The 21,949-nt window shown below is 42.8% G+C and overlaps 1 protein-coding gene across 3 annotated transcripts; it reads left to right on the top strand.

Annotated features, from left to right (window-relative positions):
• Positions 1-1,124: 1,124 nt before the first annotated feature.
• Positions 1,125-21,150, top strand: mmd (monocyte to macrophage differentiation-associated). 3 transcript variants are annotated; one of them, XM_045720256.2, is made up of 8 exons: positions 1,126-1,712; positions 3,303-3,400; positions 9,086-9,167; positions 9,413-9,573; positions 10,211-10,285; positions 17,976-18,077; positions 18,289-18,358; positions 19,476-21,150. In XM_045720256.2, exons 2-8 carry the CDS (start codon positions 3,387-3,389, stop codon positions 19,677-19,679), a joined length of 708 nt encoding a protein of 235 aa, XP_045576212.1. In that variant the 5' UTR covers positions 1,126-1,712; positions 3,303-3,386; the 3' UTR covers positions 19,680-21,150. The 3 variants fall into 3 exon arrangements, with proteins under 3 accessions (XP_045576210.1, XP_045576212.1, XP_045576211.1); XM_045720254.2 differs by lacking the exon at positions 3,303-3,400 and having other exon boundaries at positions 1,125-1,712; XM_045720255.2 differs by lacking the exons at positions 1,126-1,712; positions 3,303-3,400 and adding an exon at positions 7,141-7,546.
• The last annotated feature ends 799 nt before the right edge of the window (positions 21,151-21,949 follow it).

The raw sequence follows: 21,949 nt of genomic DNA, 5'->3' as shown, positions 1-21,949 counted from the left end.
TCTCGCTTGAAAGCAAAAGGATGAAAACCATACCACAGGAACAACATTAGCTTCACTCAGTAAAAATATATCAGTAAATATATATGGTAAAGAAATGTCCTTGTGGTGGAAGTTTTCTCTTCCACAGAGCATGTGTATTTGAAATTGAAAAATGGCACTGCCTTAATTGACATGCGTCAGCACAGATTATTGACCTCATAGGAACGCTTTCAATTCCGTTAATCCGCCCTCTGATATCTGTGCAGTGGCAGCCTACAACGACTGTGTCAATCCTCTGCTACACAAAGTGAACAGAAGAGTACTGATCACACATATTTACCACAATAAATATGCCTGCATTGATATTTAACATTGAAAATATGAAAGTCAAAGACCCCTCTTTCACATCTGAGTAGCTTTTTAAGTTGCTATCGCGGGTCTCTATTTAGCCAGATGGCTCCCTCTCTCAATCCCCACTCACAATCAAGATTAAGATTACAATATTACACACACACACACACATTCACACATACACACACACACAACACATACACACAACACACAGAGAGACAGACACACAGAACACAGTACTCATAAATGCGTCATACACATGTTCATACTAACGACAGACTGTCCGTCCCCACCCTGCTTTTTCTGTTAATTCTCTAAATCCGTGCTGTTTCCGACATTAATATGCCCTTGATAAACAGATTCTGGTGATATAACACAGGCTTTCAAAAATGGCCTTTTTAAAAGGGCAGAATCCTATACGAGATTCAGTTGTTGAAATTACAACTGAGGCTTAAGTTATTAAACAGAGCAGCTTTAATCATTGATCACAGAAATTCAAGGTTGGAGGAATGGCATGGATTAAAGTATTTTTACCACAAAGCCACATATCCACTGTGATCTGAGAGAGAGAGAGAGAGAGAGAGAGAGAGAGAGAGAGAGAGAGAGAGAGAGAGAGAGAGAGAGAGAGAGAGAGAGAGAGAGAGAGAGAGAGAGAGAGAGAGAGAGAGAGAGAGAGAGAGAGAGAGGCAGAGAGAGAGAGAGAGAGAGAGAGAGAGAGAGAGAGGAGATTGACGAGGATAGATTGACGAGGATAGAGAGAAAGCCCTGCTGTCACTTGCTAGTTTAGTGATTCCAGCTCCACTGAAGGCGACCGTCTTCCATTCTCCGTCCCATCCACCAGCTGTTTCTTCTGGGCCTGTGGGCCGCACAGTATGAGGCAGCTACCATGGGCTTTAAGGAAAACTTCTCGGAGATTGATCCTGTCACTTTGAACCTCTGCATCCTTATCGCCAGCTATGTTATCTTGCTTCTGGTTTTCCTGATATCTTGTATAATGTATGACTGCCGGGGCAAGGATCCAACCAAGGAATACGCGCCGGACCCTGTGCCTACCCAATCCCCCATCAGACTGGTGGTAATGCAGCAGACCACCCCTTCTCCGCAACATCAACGCTGGGACCAGACCAATATGGTCACCTCATATGAGCCTCAGCCCAGTCCAGACTTCAGGGAGAAGAAGAGCACCATGGTCTAGATTCTAGAAGGACTACTGTGGTGCTGAATAACTCAGTCCACCACCCGTTGGAATTATCGCAGCGGGATAAACTTTTGTACATACATGTTTTTTAAAATCTGTTTCTACATTTATTTTTTAGACTGTATTTTTCCCTGGTGGCCAGGACAATGCTAGGATTGGACCTGCAGAAGACCAGTCTGAGACGGTAAGAGAGAGGCATGTGTGTGCAGTGTTGATGCACATGAAATCCGTCTTTTAGAAAGCTCTGGTGGATCACAGAAGCCTACAGCCTGTTCTAAAAGAAGAAATGTCACAACTGATAATCAACATGGAAGTCAGGAGCTGTACTCTTAACAGTGGTTTGTGTTACACGACATGAGAGGGAAATGCAATTGACTGAAAAATGGTTACAGTTTTCAAACCTTATCTTTGCACGTAGCTCAACTATTTATTACATCACAAAATGCCTCAGGGTTTAAATTTGATACAAAGTATTACCAGTTATAATTTTTCATTTTTAAAGAGAGACAGGTCTGTCCCCTCTCAGTGAGCGTTCATTGTCATCTTGCTTCACTACTTTGTCAAATGTTACTTGATAGACATTTGTATGATGCTCTGCTAGTGTAATGTTTTCATCGATGACAGACTTGTTGCCCTATCTCAATCAGGACTCAGGAGGAGTGTATTACAAAGTGTGCCCTGGCATTTTCAGATTAGGAGATTGCCCAACATTTCCTCGTATTGTTTATAGGCAAACTAAGGTAGCCATTAGCCAATTACATAACTTGACAGTGTTGAGTCTCTATGAAGTAACCAACCACAGTTCAGCCAAGTGCTGTCCAACCATGGTCATGACCTGTGAGGCCCAGATTATTCTGCTATTTTGAGACTTGCTTCTTTAATCGCTCTCCCACCCGCCATGAGAAACAGGTCATTTATGGAGCCAATTTCAGATATGTACCTGCTAACCCTTTGATGTCAAGACATGTGACTTGATTCAGCCAACACAAGTTGATACATGTAAATAAATATATTAACAAATGCTATGTAACTGTTTATATACAGTTAACTCATTAATTACAAGCTGTATTGAACATACAAATGGTCAGAGTAACACATCAATCAATCAATGTTGCATACTGTGTACTTTTTCTGAAGTGCTTATTGTTTTGTATAATTTACCTGTATGAGTAGTAGCTTCCTGTGCAAATGTTCCCTTATGAATAATGAAACTACAGACGCTTGATACAGACTACTCCTATCATCAAGCAAAAATAAACATACTTTCTAAATAGTGTTTTACTTTGAGAATTGCTGAATCCTATCAGTGCATGTAAATATTACATGGACTGTTCCAATAAAGAGCTGCAGTATCTAATACTGATAAAGGTGTCCGCAGCTCACGCATGGCTATTTCCTGACTGTAGGGTCCAGACTGCCCAGGGCACTTCCCTTGTTGGTGATACAGAGAGCACACCATGCATTGCCCGGATAAACCTGTATCTCTCGTGACACAGATACGATGGGAACATTGTATTCCCAAGTCCACACCAGTCATAATGTAGTGCAGCTCTGCAGTGTACACAGGAAACGAGCAAAGTCCTATAGATATTTATTGATGTGATGCAGGGCTGTTACTGTAGGTCCTGAGTCCTGACTTTGCCTAATGTGCAGTATATGATTCACTAAATAGCCAAATCTATGCACAGATTCCTTGACTTGATGTGGTCTGATTCCAATGTGTTTCCTCTTTTATTCTGACTGGCAGTGTTTCCATTTGGCATCTGTGTTATAGGTATATGAGACGCTAGAGAGGGTCTGTCTTTTGTCCTGTTGTCCTAATGCTGAAAGGGGACAATGCATCCACAATGCAGACCTCATGAGGACTCGCAGGTATGGATTGTCATGGCCATACATTCCCCTCCCGAAACTCACTAGGTCATCACAGACTCCATTGAACGACTACAGTATATTGTGGGACAGAGGTTGTGGCTAACACTTATCCAATTATTCAGTCAATCTGCTTGAATTAGGATCTCTAAAAGAGAGTGCAAGCTGAGGCTATAAACTGAATTAAGCCCTTGCATGTAATATAATTAAACGCCAGTAATCATACATTCACTCGAAGGTGTGACGGAAACCCGTAGTAGTCACTGCCAAAACTAGCACCTGTACACACCGAAATAGCTTTGCCCATGCCGTCTTACCTGGAGCATAAACAAATTAAGCTGTTTTAGTCCTTATACTTAGAAACGCTACATGTATGCACCTTGCCCTGAGCTGACACACCTGGCAAAGCAGCTCCAATAGCTTGATTACAGTACAACATCAACACCTACAGTACCAACAGAAGATTACAGTACAGCAACATCAACACCTACAGTACCAATAGAAGATTACAGTACATCAACAACACCTACAGTACCAACAGAAGATTACAGTACAACAACATCAACACCTACAGTACCAACAGAAGATTACAGTACAGCAACATCAACACCTACAGTACCAATAGAAGATTACAGTACATCAACAACACCTACAGTACCAATAGAAGATTACAGTACAACAGCATCAACACCTACAGTACCAACAGAAGATTACAGTACAACAGCATCAACAACTAGGGAATCACAAAAGCTGGAATCAAGAGATTCCAACTGATGAGAAACTAGCAATCTGAAAGGATCCTGTTCTGCTGAGTATTAAGATGTAAAAATAATTACCACTAAGATAGAATACCACGGAATCCCGTCTAAGAATATACTGTATGGGAACAAATAATTGTACCATTTAGAAAAGGCAACATGTTGCAGGACAATGGGGCCACTAAGGTCTAATGTGAACATAAATCCAAATGTCACAAATATCTGAAAATGCTTGCAGTATTTTTGTCAACAGTGAAGAGCAATGTTGCACCAATGTATTAGCTGGGTGCAGGCCGGCTGTCATGCCTCTAAGCAGACACTACACCAGTAATCCTTTGCTACAGGGGGAAATGTGCTTTACAGGTTAAGAACACACCATACTCAGCTTGTTAGCTACTAGATCAATTCTGAACTCTGTTGAGGCTGGGACACAACACAGGCTCTAACTTACTTTACAGCAGTTTGATTTATTGATTGAAATGGGCATTGACAGCATGGCTATAACATACACTAATATATCCACCATGCCATGAATTGCAAAAAGCAGCCATTTTATTTCCATCTCTTTACTGAAACCTCGAAGGGCATAGCTATGTATTTAGATGTTTAGCCTTTTCACATTGACAACATTGATTCATCAAGCATCTGAATATCACAGCTTTACATTTCTTGTCATCTTTGTCAGACAGAATTAGCGTTGTTGTTATTCTAAGTGCGAGGATGGGAATATTCCGTGGCTTTTCCTAGAGGTGTTTCCGGCCTATTGTAATTCACAGTATTGGGATTCCCATGTCTTCCCTTTTTAGAGGTACTGCATTCCAGCATGAAGCAGTAAACCAATTACAGAGCTGTTTAACCCTGGCATCACGTGTCTTCACAAAGCCTCTGTTATCCTGTGGGTAGTCCCACCAGTGTCTGTCTTACAGTAGCCACTAAAGATGTCATATTAACAGCATGGCCTGCTGTGTGCATGTACAGTACAGTACATTGTTGTTGGGCAGTATGGAGCATTGTTTAGTTCTGTTGATCTACATGGTGTAGAGAGCTTTTACATCCTGGCAGAGGGCTTTGTTGGGCAAGCTTTGAGTGTTTAAAAGCAATCAATGAAAATAGGTCACACACCGCCTTTACAGTATGTGTAGCTATATTGTAACACAGAGGGTGATTCTTGTCTGATGCTTAACATAATACCTGACCTGAGGGACCTTTAACCGCACTTCCTCTGTAACATGAGCACTTCCACTTGCACTGCCATTGTGGCTAGTGGAGTAAGTGAAATTGGTCTTCAGGTTGTTGACTGTGAGCAGAGTGGTGTAACGGATGAACTCTGCATGTGCCTCTAACATGTAACAGTGTCAGAAATAGAATGAGCTAAACACTGTTTTGTAGCATATTTAGAAACACAGGGACACTATGCTGAGCTGCTAAACCCTGTGTTTGTATGACAGAATGCCAACCTCCATGTCTCAGTCCTGTATCACATTAGGGGTGTTAGCATGGCACCATGGGGGAACTGCAGCCTTGCAGCAAGAACAAGGAAACGCTAAACCCTAACATATGGCTGCTCGCATCCTCCCGTTGTCTCTGCTAATGTCATTCTTAAAAACCCTGCCTGCCTGCCACCCACCATCTCAGATGTACTTCCACAGCTCGTAAACCATGAGCTCCTCCTGGGCTGGATAAACCACATTTGAACTGTCCGGTGCATGGTGTACCCTAGGGATAGGATCTTGTGCAAAAAGTGGATTTTACTTTCATGAACTACAATACACATTAGGCTAGGGCTACTTTTGTAATCCTTTGGCATCACAACATATAAAACCAGAGAGATGAATTCATACTTAGAGGCTTACCCGTCTGTCCAAATATAACATGTGAAATCTTTCTCTAAGGGGTTGATTATACATCTTATTCTGAGTTTACCAATGCAAACATTTTAAATGGATACATTTGGGAATGTTATCTTCTCATGCATAAATGTGCTGGTTATTAATGGTTCTGAAAAGTATTTTGCAATGCCACTGTGTTGAAGTTGAGTCAGTATGGGCTTATGTTTCACTCTGGTTGTAATAGTCCAAAGAGAAAAAAAAACTGCAGGCATTTGTCTGTCTGAAACTCATTATCGCACTTAAAGTCTTATGTAAACAGCTATGTGTTGTGTTATCTAATGCTGTTCCTGAATGATCCAGTTACATTACTGTCACTGTTATGTAACTCTATGGGTTAGAGAGTGCTCATCAGATACATTGCTGATGTGCAATTCAACATAGGCTAGCAGCACATTGTTTTGTGTCCTGTCCACATACAGCACAACACAATTACCCATAGGGACATGTTTGCATCTGATAACATTGTGAACTAATCTCTTTGCATGCAAGTATGCATCTGTTGAAACAGGCCTATGATGTAATATCAGTTTATTTGCTCAAGTTTATTGACACTGAGATAAAAAGTCAATACTAAAAGGCTGAATTTGGAAAAATAAATGATTCATTCATGACACAGGACATGATATTCGACACTGAACAGAATACAAAAATATTTTTTTATGCATATTCAGGTTTTCGTCACTAGTTGCCACACCTACAAAGTCATAAACCCCGGCAATTTATACAATTTATATCTTGAAATTAAAATCTGATTTCAAAACTAACGCTAACATTAACATTAACCACACTGCTAACCTTATCCCCAACCCGAACCTTAATTTAAGACCAAAAAGCTACTTTTGGTTCTCATGAATTTTTTCGATAAAGCGTTTTAACTTTAGGGTTGTAGTAACTAGTGGAAACCCATATTCAGGGTCGCTGGTTGAAAAACAAAAGTAACTACTACTGTTACATCTGTCTATCATGTTGGGCCGATTTTGAGACTTCCTCCAGCTACCCACACTGTCATCAGATGCTTGATTGGTCTGATAGGACGACGTCCCACACTTTTAGTGCTATTATTGGTTCAAGCATCCGTCATTCAAAATCTCTTTGCATGAACTAAACACATTTCAGTCGTGAAAAAGGGAACAACGCCGGTGTCTACAAGGGGACACAAGTGTCAGGAGGATATGTCTTTGCTAAATGATAGTATTAATGTAATCGATTGAAGCTAGTTTATATTTGCAGCACAATGGTATTAAGGAAAATACTAAAATAGTGTCTTGATGTATTGATTTGGACTGGGGGTATCTTATTATGTGTACAGATGACTGATTAGTTGATGACGATAGCTGGGCCTTCACGTTCTCTTGTTTTGGCTAGCTTTCTAATTTCCCACTTGGCTAGCTTGCTGATTTCCTATTTTTGACTATAGCTCGCTAGCTAAATCTTGCTTCGTGATTTCCTCCCTTCGTTTTGCGTGAAGGCATTGAAATGAAGAGAGTGAACAGCCTTCAAAGGTGGGTTAGCTAAAAATGTGGCAGACATCATCCAATGTTTGCATTATGATGAATTCAGCTATAGATAGATAGCTGACGTTCATTTTTTCAGGCAAGTGGTCTTGTTAACGTAAGTGAACCTAGCTATTGGCATTTTACTGAGCCTTATTCTTAGATGGATTGTTTCTTTGTAGCCATGAATGAAGCAGAAACATTGTTATTGTAGCATGCAGTACTATAGCGTACTAGCTACAATGTTTACCACCAGGAAATACGATATAGCACAGGTAGATGGAATCCGGTAAAACAAGTCGCCATAATTGTCCAATCATGGCTTTGTAAATAATGGGTATATGTCCTTGATGAAGGGTAATTCCATGTTATCAGAGTGACGCTGAGACTCACTTTAAAATGTGTGGCAAACAAAAACGATTGATTGCAAAGTTTAAAAAAAACATACACCTATATGCAAAAGTATAGTTTTAATAATTGCCACTGAACATTTGACAAAAATACTTATTTGAGGAACAGGTTTGGTATCAGAATGACAGTAAAATCTCCCTCAGTTTTTTATGTGACCACGTTTTTCAAAAACTCTAAATAAGTACTTCGAATTAAGATTCAAAGATGATTGCATTAAGAATTAGGTTTCAGCTATGATATGACACCTTGAGAATGAACAAATCTGTTTTGGTTATTGAACTAAGTGAAGTGGATCAATACCCGGTAACAGTATGACTGTAACAGATTGACATCATGGGTCTGTATTATACAGAAATGTATAATTATGAATATCATTCTCTTCATGGTGATGTGTCCTATACAAAGGTAGAAAAATGTAATATTCTCCTTTGCATGTTTGAGTATTATTCTACACACTGGCTATTATTCAAAATGTATTTTCTATTTAACCCTAATGAGCTCTGCCTCCATACTTGACCAAATCTCTACCAATCATCGATGTCTATGTTTCACAAGTTTGGACATTACAGTAAATTAAAGGTATAGTACTGCCATGTAGAGTATATAGTTCAATACAGCACAGTATAGTTCAGTCCAGAAGAGTATATTACATTATATGGTACTCTACTCATGTGCTCTACTGTACTGAACTCTACTTTCATCTCGGTGACCAGAAATCAAAGCTTTTGCATATTCCACATTTTTTGGGATTTAAAATGGTTGAAAAATGTATCACTCAGCTTTCATTTGGAACAAAATGTTATGTGCTGATGGGTCCTTTTACATGGAAATGACCTGAAACTAAACAACTTTTCTTTTTTTTTCATCGGTCAATCACTGAAATGTGAATGTACCAGTAGGCCTTCTTGTGTTAGTTATATGCTATTTTTCTTTGAGATGTACTGTATGTCAGTTTCTGGTCTTCTCGTGTTATTTTCCTGCTTCAATTGGCATGGCATACTGTTGCATGAACAACCCAGAAACAGTGTGGGAACAGCCCTGAATCAGGATAACCTCTAACACCAGTATTGTAACAGCCCCTAGTCCTCCCCGCTACCTGCCCCACTAACACTTGCTGCATGTTGCTGTATGTTTCAGGTTCATGAACAGGCGGGCCTCTGCTAACTGCCGCTACCAGCCCACCTGCTATGAGCATGCTGCAAACTGCTATACTCACGCGGTGAGTTCACCTTCCCTAAGTGTAGGCCTACTGTTCAAAGATGGGTTTTCAAATGTCAGACCTCAATTGCTCTTTTTCCCATGCTTAATTCTATTGACAGAATCCTATCTGGTGTTGATAGGGTTATGGAGAAAACACATTTGACCAAAAACACTATCAATGTAGACTACACCGAGTGTATGTTACAAGGATAATTTTCAACAGTTGGTGATGTTAATCTGTCTCCCTCTGTCTGTACCCTGCAGCTCCTCATCGTACCAGCCGTTGTGGGCATGGCCCTGCTGCACCGGCTCTCAGACGACCGCTGGGAGAAGATCACAGCCTGGGTGTACGGCATGGGTCTGTGTGCCCTCTTCCTGGTCTCCACAGTGTTCCACATCATCACCTGGAAGAAGAGCCACATGAGGTGAGGAGGCAGAGGAATGTTCTATCACACTAGACCAGGAGTCTTCAACCTTTTCTTGCCAAGGCACCCCCTCCCAGGCAAAACGGTGACCCAGGGACCCCATCATAAGTTAGCAATTTTAAAAAAAAATGTTTTACATGTCTTGTCATGTTGTTGTATGTGTCGAACTGCTTTGCTTTATCTTGGCCAGGTCGTAATTGTAAATGAGAACTTGTTCTCAACTTGCCTACCTGGTTAAATAAAGGTGAAATAAATCAATAAAAATCATCAGGTGAATGGAAAGGAGAAGTAATCAACATTTTAAAATGAATAGATTTGTTTGATTATTTTGACCTCCCCACATTATAATTGAAAGAGGAAGTGTAAACTCATAGCCTATTAGTTAGAAAGGTAACTCCAAACTCATTTTCGCTAAGAGCAGCTGTTTAGCTGGTTAAACAAAGGTTAGCCATGTGTTGGCAAAAATGAATGTCCAAGCCAAGAGCTTACCAGGTCTGATTACAGTAACCGGTCTGACTACCTGAGTTATATTATACAGCACCCAGCACATAATAATTTGAATTGCATACTAGGTATGAGTGGGCAGACACAAGAAAAGCCAAAGAGAGAAATACTGAATGCTTGGTCTTGATTCTAGGTCTGTGGAGCACTGCTTTCATATGTGTGATAGAGTGGTCATCTATTTCTTCATCGCTGCCTCCTACACACCATGGTAAGTTCTATTTCTTCATCGCTGCCTCCTACACACCATGACATGGTAAGTTCTATTTCTAATAGCAATTTCCATATGTCACTTATGGAATGCACTTAAGGGGCGGATCGCAAGGTCGAAGTATCCAATCACACATCGTCTGTTGGAGACAGTGGCGAATGAGTTGAGCCCTCTCCTTCATAAAGGTGGCCACTCGCCCGCCAACTGGTCATTCTCGCATCTACCTTGCGGAAGTGACCGCATTCACTAAAATCTCTCCTCAGCACAACTAGATTCCTGTCTTTCTAGTGAACTGTTCTCAGGCGAACCGTGAGGTTAACGCTGCTGAACTTAGAACCTCAGCTCTTGTCTATAGTGTTGAGTACTGACCGAAAGAATTTTGCTTCGAGTAGAAGTCACTTTCTACTCGTTCAGCCTCCGGTTTTCAGATAGTGCCACACGGCTAGCTACTGAGACTCGGTTAGCCCTCGCGTCGGCTAACTAGGTTAGCACACACCGTAAGGCTTTCACAAACCACTAACACATGTCTAGCTCCCGCCGCAATGCTTAAGCTAACCTGGCTAGCTAGCTACAAAGCAAGCTAACCACACCAGCCTTACTCCCAGCAACACTACTATTGCTAGCTCTCTTCCCTTGTCTGGTTCAAATCTACTTTTACACGTTTGTATTAACACCCAAATGTTGATGTCTTCACCCCCGCGGAAATCGAATTTGCATAATAAAAATATCCCCATAAAAATCTGTCAGTTTAAGCTAGAGATGTTTTTTTTGTGCATAGGATGCGTATCAAACTATCGCATCCGCCGACGTAACACTTCCGCATCGGCGTTGAAAGGTGACCGAGCTAGAGCAGTGTTTGTCAGACCATAAGACATCCCGAAAATCGGTCTTCTCTCGTTTGTAATGTCCGAACGGTTTGGGTTACAAACTATTATTGGCTACGACCTCCACAAGCATCTTGTGACTCGTCTGAAGTCGGTACTGCCGATATGCCAACTTCTGTCTGTAGCGTCCGAACAGTTTGGGCTACACACTAATCTAACGTACATGTCCGTTGTTTTGCTCTAGGACGCCCACAGGCCTCACAAGAATCGTCTGAGGGTCTCCTGTAGCAGTCGGAAAAATGTATGGAAGTAAATTATATATACAAAAGTATGTAGACACCCCTTCAAATTTGCTGACGTGTATAAAATCGACCACACAGCCATGCACTCTCCATAGACAAACATTGGCAGTAGAATGGCCTTACTGAATAGCAACTGGAAGTGCTGTTATTGTGAAGTGGAAACATCTAGGAAAAACAACTGGTCAGCCTTGAAGTGGCAGACCATAAAAATCGTCTGTCCTCTGTTGCAACACTCACTACCGAAGTCAAAACTGCTACTGGAAGCAATGTCAGCAAAATAACTTTGTCGGGAGCTTCATGAAATGGGTTTCCATGGCATAGTGAATGCATAGTGACAACTTTAAAGTTTGGTGGAGGAAGAATAATGGTCTGGGGCTGTTTTTCATGGTTCGGGCCCCTTAGTTCCAGTGAAGGGAAATCTTAACGCTACAGCATACAATGCCATTCTAGAAGATTCTGTGCTCCCAATTTTGTGGCAACAGTTTGGGGAAGGCCCTTTCCTGTTACAGCATGACAATGCCCCTGTGCACAAAGCGACATCTATACAGAAACGGTTTGTTGAGATCGGTGTTGAAGAACTTGAGCCCTGACCTCAGCCCCATTGAACATCTTTGGGATGAATTGGAATGCCGACAGCGAGCCAGGCCTAATCATCCAACATCAGTGCCAGACCTCACTAATGCTCTTGTGGCTGAATGGAAGCAAGTCCTCGCAGCAATGTTCCAACATCTAGTGGAAATCATTCCCAGAAGAGTGGAGGCTGTTATAGCAGTAAAAGGTGGACAAACTCCATATTAATGCCCATGATTTTGGAATGAGATGTTTGACGAGCAGGTGTCCACATACTTTTGATCATGTAGTGTATATACAGTGCATTCGAAAAGTGTTCACTCTTTTTCCACATTTTGTTACGTTACAGCCTTATTCTAAAATGGATTAAATAAAATAAAAATCCTCATCAAGCTACACACAATACCCCATAATGGGCTCCTGAGTGGCGCAGCAGTCTAAGACACTGCATCTCAGTGCTAGAGGCGTCACTACAGATACCCTGGTTAGAATCCAGTCTGTATCACAATCGGCTGTGATTGGTAGTCCCATAAGGCAGCGCACAATTGGCCCAGAGTCGTCCAGGTTCTTAACTGACTTGCCTAGTTAAAAAAAAAATTGAATGACAAAGAGAACTCTTTTTTTTCGAAATGCTTGCAAATGTATATATAAAAAAAAAATAATAATACCTTATTTACATAAGTATTCAGACCCTTTGCTATGAGACTCAAAATTGAGCTCAGGTGCATCCTGTTTCCATTGATCATCCTTGAGATGTTTCTACAACTTGATTGGAGTCCACCGTGACTCTTCCTAGAGATGGCCTCCCAGCCAAACTGAGCAATCGGGGGAGAAGGGCCTTGGTCAGGGAGGTGACCAAGGTCCTGATGGTCACTCTGACAGAGCTCCAGAGTTCCTATGTGGAGATGTGACAACCTTCCAGAAGGATAACCATCTCTGCAGCACCACCAATTAGGCATTTATGGTTGAGTGGCCAGACGGAAGCAACTCCTCAGTAAAAGGCACATGACTGTTTGCAAAAAAGCTCGTAAAGGACTCAGAACATGAGAAATAAGATTCTCTCGTCTGATGAAACCAAAATTGAACTCTTTGGCCTGAATGCCAAGTGTCATGTCTGGAGGAAACCTGGCACCATCCCTACGATGAAGCATGGTGGTGGCAGCATCATGCTGTGGGGATGTTTTTTAGCGGCAGGGACTGGGAGACTAGTCAAGATTGAGGGAAAGATGATTGGAGCAAAGTACAGAGAGATCCTTGATGAAAAGTGCTCTGGAGCAGGTTAGGACCTCAGACAAGGGCAAAGGTTCACCTTCCAGCAGGACAATGACCCTAAGCACACAGCCAAGACAACGCAGGAGTGGCTTCAAGACAATGCTCTGAATGTCCTTGAGTGGGCCAGCCAGAGCCCGGACTTGAACCCGATCTAACATCTCTGGAGAGACCTGAAAATAGTTCTGCAGCGACGCTCCCCATCCAACCTGACAGAGCTTGAGGCTCTACGGATAAGAATGGGAGACACTCCCCAAACACAGGTGTGCCAAGCTTGTATCGTCATACCCAAGAAGGCTGTAATCGCTGCCAAAGTACTGAGTACATGGTCTGAATACTTACGTAAATGTTAGATTTCAGTTTTGTATTTTTAATATATTTGCTAACATTTTCTGAACCTGTTTTTGCTTTGTCATTGTGGGGTATTGTGTGTAGTTGGTGAGGGGGGGACTATTTAATCAATTTTAGAATAAGGCTGTAACGTAACAAAGTGGAAAAAGTGAAGGGTTCTGAATACTTTCTGAATGCACTGTATATGGAGACTGTTTAGTGCCAAAAATAAGGGGTTAAATACATTTATCTGGGACTATCTGTTGTACCATGTAGTCAATGCGTTTGTATGGGCCAATAGCAGTAAGGCCCAAAATAATTTTTAATTAAATACATTTTTTTATATATTTTTTTGATAACTAAAGGGGTCTTACAATTCCAAATCAAATAGCAAAATGATCCTTGGTATGACCTTCTTTAAAATAATTCCATATAGCTTAGTAGTAGCTCAAGTCCCGATGTCTGTATCGATTGGCCAGCTCTGAAAAAATACTCCTATCTCGCATGGCCCTGCTAAGAAACTGCTTCCCACGGTGACAGCCTGCCTAAGAGAGGCTAGGAGCTCATGGAATAAGCCCCTAACCAGCAGCATCCTGAATCGGGGTTCCCTAGCAAGGACATGTATGATCTGGTTTTCCCTCCCAAGGTGGAGCCGTCACTGGCTGACCACCTCCACCCCACACTCTGTGCTGCTAGCACTACTGGCACTTCCCTCCCTGGAAAGATGGATCACTTTATTGCCTCCATTTTCCATAAGACATACAGAGAGTTACAGGAGGATGTGGGGGAAGCAACTGGATTCAGGTACTCTGAATCCAGTTTCTTGGGATGAGATCTGTATGGCTACAGATCTAAACCTCTGTGCCTCCCATAATGCCATCCAAGGCTGTGGTCATATTATGAGTCTGGCGGTGGTGGGAGAATGGGCTCTTTGGCTAAGCTTATCCAGCTTGACAGACAAAGAAAAAGTGGACCTCCTGATGCCCCTGTGATACCCAAGGAGTTGTTCGGCCCGCTGTCACCGCCATGTAGCAGAAGTGCAACGTGTATGGAAGAAGGTGAAACCTTCAACTTCTGCCTGCCCCGCAAACCAGGCCCTTTGGCAGCCCGTTGGTCACTGCAACTCGTCTTAGGACAGGGCAGCAAGCTGGCCTTAGGGGCCCTAAACCCCAGCGATACAGCAGACTGCCAATACCCAGGCTAAGCCCTTGAATCAAGGCAAACCTGAAGCCAAACAATCCTTTTCTGCGGCCTCAGCAAGGTTCCGCCCTCCTACCCCCCCTAAGGGGGGCAAGAAGTGCCAGTCAAACTAGGTCACAGCCCTAAGTGGCAGAGGAGGACAGTGTGCAAAGCCTACGGCCTCTCTCTTGGGTTTAACGTAAGCTGTCCCTCGCGTGACAGTGGTGAGGCACATCTGTAAAAAAAAATAAGAATATGTATACACTATTCCCTTTTGCAACAGCGCACTTTCGTGACATTGCTCACATGGGAGATGGAGGATGTGCACTCTTACCACAAGTGCCATCCCCCTTGGACTCTGCTTGGCACCTTCTCAGGTTTTAGCCAGGGATGAAAAAGTTAGCATGTCCGTTCTCCCGCCGATCTCTTCTGACATACGGAGCTGGATGACAGGTTGCCTTTTGCTATTATACCATGGCTTCCTTATTTTTCCTTGCCTTACGGCATTGTTGCCTCTGTCTTTTGCACTAGCAACACAGTAAAAACAGGCTCATGTGGGCACCTCCTCGGTACTACCACCAGGAGGCGCCATCACGAACTGAGCAGGGCAGGGGAGAAACCTTGCACCTTGCTCTGTTTTCATAGCGACAAACAGGAAATCGGGTTTCTGGGGTTCACTTTAAGAACCACAGTCTTTTTTTGAGGCAATTTTATGGCAACTTAGCTCTATTGATAGAAAACTATTTTTGTTGAGCTATAGGACAGTCAGTAGTACAGTATTCCATATTCCAAAAATAAGAGGGGGGAAATGGTTACCTTTGCTGGGCCCCAGACAGCAATCTGGTACACCAAGTCCAACACGCTCTGGCGTTTTTTTTCCCTTGTCCCGTTCTTACCTGCGCTTGGTTTGCAGATTTGAGATTAGGTCAGCTCCACCTTTGCTTTCTGAACGAGCGGCTGAGGAGATCTTCGCTCATTCTAACCCTCCCTTCCGGTGTAGGGCCAAAACAGACCAGACACATACAGGCAACTGCCAAAATAAAGGAAACACCAACATAAAGGGTCTTAATAGGGCGTTGGGCCACCACGAGCCGCCAGAACAGCTTCAATGTGCCTTGGCATAGTTTCTGCAAGTGTCTGGAACTGAAGGGATGCGACACAATTCTTCCACGAGAGGCTTTAATGGTGGTGGAAACCACGGTCTCAGGCGCCACTCCAGAATCTCCCATATTGGGTGTAGATCTGGTGACTCGCTCACACACACACACACACACACGCTTTAAACCCCCTATGCTTCTTTGAGACCCCTCTTTCAAAGACAATGAACTAATGGGCAACTGGGCATTTTTATACATGAGCATGATGGGATGTTAATTGCTTAATTAACTCAGGAACCACACCTGTGTGGAAGCACCTGATTTCAATATACTTTGTATACCTAATTTTCTCAAGTGTTTCCTTTATTTTGGCAGTTACCTGTAGCTGATCTATTGCTTAGGATTAGGATCTGGGTAACCATCATGTTTCCTTCTTTCGGCTACAGGGTTGCCCTTGTTAGTCATTCCATTGGCCGGTCTCTCTCGCGCAAAGAACCCCGCTCCGGGACACGGTATAGCCATACCTATTGCCACCTGCAGTCCAAGAGGATCAAGCAGGTTTTGCAAGAAACATTCATGCTCCTATGCCTTCAACCCATTACGAGGTATCCTAGATATCCTAGTTAACTGGGACACTCTTTGCTCTCCCCCCAGTGGGGTTATTATGCCCCGGGGTGAGTATGACACTTGCGTGCTGGCACTTTAAACCAGTCCCTGAGAACCCGGCCTCCCCATCTATCCAGACTGACTCGAGAAGACACTGTTAGAAGCGTCAACCCTATAATGGCACCACTAGGGGTGGAAGCAATGGCACACCCTCTCAAGGGTAATGCCCTATGCTTTTTCTCTCTCCTAGGCCTGACACCCCCACTCTAAGCAGAGCGAGGTAACAGGCTTATCCCTGATCTTCGACCCCCGCAATGACCAGGTGCACCCTGGTTAGCGGAGACCACTCTCCTGCTCTATAACCAGTCCTGGTAGCCACCGTTATGCAGGGTTCCACAGACCCTAACATACGGAAAGATTTGCACCCTCACCCTGTAGCCGTGACCCTCTGAGCATAGCCCGTGGGAGGATAAATCTGAATGCGACAAGCCGGCCACGCAAGATCTTTCACAATCCAGAGTGCCAGTGCCCCACTTACATGCCCATTGTTTGGAGAAACAGACCATGCGTTTTTTTGGAGAAGTGGTGTAACCTACACAGATGATTCCTTAAATGCTCCGTATGCTTCATTGCAGGACTTTTTTTGGACCGAGGGAAGATCTCCAAACGTCCAGTTGACTGCTATCTCGCCTGTCACACAGACCTCGACGGATGTTATACTTCTCTTTCTAACCCGCTTTACCGTCTGCCCTATGCCTGTAAAACGAATAAGCGGGCTGCACTCACTGGCAGCCAACCTCTGCGTTTTTTTTGGGGGGCACGCCCCTACATTGTTAACGGCTATATTGAGATAGTGTAGGCTATGGTATTGGAAAATATAATAGCAAGGTTACAGCCCGGAAGGGCTCATTCCACTAGAGATATGGCTACCTCTTGGGCACTGGTCTAAGGCATCTCCTTAGGGGAGATTTGTGCTATTAGCGTGTTGTGCCACCCCTCATATGTTTGTGGTCTTCACCGACTGGATGTCACTGCACCTTCGTGGTGTCGGAGCCTCTGAGGGGTGATGCTGTTGGAGCTACCCTGGCTTCAGAGAGCCTGTCTGTGTTATGGGAGTTGACCATATCCCATAAGTGACACATCGAAACAAGTATAAGAAATAAAACTTTGGGTTACTTGTGAGTGAGATGTGTCACCACTTTTCGCAAGAGCGCAAGGACTAGAGGCATGATTGAAAATGACCAGTTGGCTGGCGAGTGGCTCCCTTTATGGAGGAGAGGGGCACACCTCATTCGCCAGTCTGTCTTCAACAGACGCTGTGTGATTGGATAATTGGAGCCTGTGACCCGACCCTTAGGCATATCCCGTAAGTGACACATGTCACTGGTATTCTCATAGAACCGGGGTTACACAAGTAATTCAAAATGAACTCATGTATGTGATGAGGATCATGTAGTTGGTATGTTTCCCTAGGCTAAAGTGTGGAATGAACATCATCTTTCTCTCCTGCCAGGTTGAATCTTCGTGAGCTTGGCCCACTCGCAGTTCACATGCGTTGGTTTGTATGGCTAATGGCTGCTGCAGGAACAATATACGTCTTCAACTACCACGAAAAGTCAGTATAATAACCTTTCTGCATTTTAATGGTGCCTTTTTTGCATATGTCCAGGCTACAGTCTCAATGAATCTTATAACAATGAAGCTGATGAACAGGGCCATTGTTATATCTGCTAACCATCATCACTTTTGTTCTCAATTTTGTAGTTTTTCTGGTGATAAAGTAGGTCTTTTTTTATATAGAATATTGTGTGTTTTTTTTGTTCTAGGTATAAAGTTGTTGAGCTCGCCTTCTATTTGACTATGGGTTTTTTCCCTGCGTTGGTTGTGACATCAATGGTAACGTACTCAGTTTTACATATTGACTTTCTGCTGTAATCTCCTTACTCAGCCACCACCCACACTCACAGCGGTAGTGGCAGTGATGCTTACATTTGCATCTGCTGCTTACTGTTTGCTTTGACACTGTTTCGCGCTATCTGGCAGACGCATTAAACATGACCGATTTTACATAACTTAATTAAAATGGCCCTAGAAAATCTGGAATCTGTCAATTCCACCAAACCAGGGTCTACATATGTGAAAACAGCGCATTTCTATGATCTGTGGTTAAAAAATGCTTCTCTGCGACCCCACAAGGTAGGATTAAAAGGGAAAAACTGATTTTCAAAACCTGCAATGAGTTTCTTGCCCCAGGGAGGGTATTTTCTTGCTCCCCACGTCTCCGTCAATCTCATAGTGTTTGAAAATCATTGTTTTTAAAATGGTTCAACTTTTGATGATGTCATCGGGTGGAACTTTTCGCTTCATTTTTTCTATAAAACGTAGAAATGGGCCGTTGACACTGGAGATAGTGAAAATGAGGTTGAAAAGTGGTGGAGTTGTGCTGGAGATAGTGAAAATGAGGTTGAAAAGAGGTGGAGTTGTTCTAAGGTGCTCTATCGTTTTGCACCGTTGTAATGCCTACCGTCATCAGGTATTCTTGCAAAAACATCAAGTTAATGAATTTGTTAATGTGTGTATTAGCGACATACTATACATTATCAGTAGCATCCATCACCAAGGCGTAGTGATCACAGCCTCCATCAGCACCCTTCACTTGTGTACCACAATATCCCCCAAACTCAACTCTGGACCTTGAAGCCAGTCCCACTGCATTTTTGTATTATTTCCCTCTAATCAGGGACTGATTTAGACCTGGGACACCAGCTGTGTGCAATTAATTATTAGGTAGGACAGAAAACCAGCAGGCTCCGGACCTCGTAGGGTGAGAGTTGAATATCCCTGCGCTATATGAGCAGCAGAATATCTGTTGTTCAGCTTCCTATGCCCCCTTGTGGACTTCTTGTGGTAGTTCACTCAGACTCCAAAGGGTTTGTATTACTGTACTATATGCTGAACCTTGGAGAATAATATTCTAGTCCTTTACATGAGATTTTCCCGAAATTTTCCACAGAACAACACGGATGGACTGTTCGAGTTGGCCTGTGGGGGACTCATCTATTGCCTGGGCGTGATCTTCTTCAAGTCGGACGGGGTCATCCCGTTTGCCCATGCCATCTGGCACGTGTTTGTGGCGCTGGCTGCAGCCGTGCACTACTACGCTATCTGGAAGTACCTCTACAGGAGTCCCCCTGCTAATACTATTCGGGATGCCTGACCCCCACCGCGTCAAGTAGGCTAACTGAAAACACAGTGCCCTCCAGTGCCTCTCGACATAGGCACCAGCAAATAAAGACTCCCACAACTGCCCACCGAGGATGCAACCACAGCCGGAAGGTTTACCAAAACGACCATGCATTGTTTACTGTTTCCAGGTAGGGAACATTTGTTTTTCCGGTTTAACTTTGACTGTACAAACTTTGAACAAAGGTAATTCTGTTTTTGTACAACTGTTATTCAGTTGGAACCCCCAAAACAATTAAAATGATCAACTTTTGACTTCCATTTGGAAATTGTTCTCATCTTCTACATAATGATACGTTGGGCTGTATTGATATGTGTTTTGTATCACTTCACATTCCATACTTAGTATCATCTGTCATTTGTAGTGATTTTGTCAGTCATCGTATTGATTGGAAAGCAGATGGGAAGGACATTCAATTGAGTTGGTTATTTTCACTCTGAGGTAAATGTGCACTGTACACATTGGACACAATGTCTGAATCAGTATTTATCAGTATCTAAGTGCAGTCTTATTTTTCGGAAGCACTTTTGTATGACAAGAACCACAAAGAACCATTGGATATGATGTTTAATAAGTACTCTGATTTGTGTAATTGTATTCTTTCGCACAAATATGGAGCCTTCAGAAGGTGAGTATTTGAGTTGGTATAGCTTTTAAAAAAGGGTCTCTGTGATTGGACTGAACTTCCAGAAGGATACAGTATCTACAGTACATCTGAGATGTCCTGTACTTCTGCACATATTATCACCGCTGCCACTTTTATGGTATAGTAGATAGTTCCATTATATCACACACTTCCTGATTTTAAAAACTCTCCTCACATCCTAAATTACCCTTCTGTTCTTTGTATTAATTTTCACCTGTTATGTGTTTTTGGGTCTTCAATGGTACTGCATTCCCTACCTTTCTTTTGAGGAGTATTTGCCATTTCAGTTGAGTAACTATGAAGACCATTATACTATGAAGTTGAATTGATTGAGAAACGTGTCATGTACAACCAACCCTATAATGATTTTTAATGGTTGGTAAATTTATCCATTTTTAGCTTTCTCACTTGTTTCTCAAATTGCCAGAGACAGTTTTTGGAACAGGTGTTCACAGATTTTCCTTGTGTAAAACACTGTACAGCCCTTGGTGAGCATGCCTTTGTTTTTCCCCTCCCTGACATTTTGTTAGCTATGCTAAGTGGAGAAATCAGATGATTTTGTTATGGATTGTAGCCATTCTGAAATGTCTTGCTCCCTTTACCACAATGTTTTGTAATATTTGTATATTCTGTTTTGGCACATGATCCCATTCTGGCCTTTTTTAGGGAACACATCTGCTCGTTAACTCTCTACTTTATCCATTGGGTGTATTGGTGCTGTACATATAGAAAACAATGTTCACTCTGTAAGAAATAGGTTACTAATGTGTCGATGAAAAATAAATGCCCTCAACATCGTTCCTTTCTTCTGTTTGTCCATGTCTTGTAAATGTGTACTAGATCTATAGGTTGAAACTATAGCTGACCTCTGGGGGCTTGTCACAGCACTTCAAACAGACAGAAAACACATTTCTCCATTGTTCTGTGTAGGAAACCAAACCTTCATTAAAGGAGTTGCATTTCCCCTTAGCTCATTTCCTCCATGGACAGAATGGTAGCCAGACAGAGTCCCAGCAAGAGACCTTCCAATCACTGACCTTGATGCTTGAGACAGCTGCTGGGCCTGGGAGCTTTTTGATCAATCAGTCTGGCAGGTGGATGATGAAAACACACAAGCCGCTGAAATGTTGATACCAGCGGTTTCATTCATTTAGTACCATGTCCTGAACATGCCACAACTGACCTTAACCCAGCCCCCTGTAAATGTTTTTTACTCCTTTAGAAATACTAGTTATGTGACATTGCTTTCCTAAATGTATGCTAAACATTAGGAACAACTTCCTAATATTGAGTTGCACCCATTTGCCCTCAGAACTGCCTCAATTTGCTGGGGCATGGACTCTACAAGGTGTCGAATGCTTTCCACAGGGATGTTGGCCCATGTTGACACCAAAGCTTCCCACAGTTGTCAAGTTGGTTGGATGTCCTTTGGGTGGTGGACCATTCTTGATACACACGGCAAACTGTTGAGCGTGAAAAATCCAAAACCGTTGCGCCCGGCACCATACCCCTTCAAAGACCTTAAATCTTTTGTCTTATCCATTCACCCTCTGAACAGCACAGATACACAATCCATGTCTGTTGTCTTGAGGCTTAA

Source organism: Salmo salar, chromosome 06 (genome assembly GCF_965601325.2).
Source record: "Salmo salar chromosome 06, fSalSal1, whole genome shotgun sequence".
Taxonomy (NCBI): Eukaryota; Metazoa; Chordata; class Actinopteri; order Salmoniformes; family Salmonidae; genus Salmo; species Salmo salar.
This window is presented reverse-complemented; position numbering and strand designations above follow the sequence as displayed.

What these genes read in the sequence shown, in the direction of transcription:
- mmd (XM_045720254.2), top strand. Translation starts at nt 1,675, where the DNA reads ATGCTAGGATTGGACCTGCAGAAGACCAGTCTGAGACG. An exon ending in CAAACTGCTATACTCACGCG is followed by an intron (nt 9,168 to 9,412) that starts GTGAGTTCACCT and finishes TGTACCCTGCAG; the next exon opens with CTCCTCATCGTACCAGCCGT. An exon ending in GTCTTCAACTACCACGAAAA is followed by an intron (nt 18,078 to 18,288) that starts GTCAGTATAATA and finishes TTTTTGTTCTAG; the next exon opens with GTATAAAGTTGTTGAGCTCG.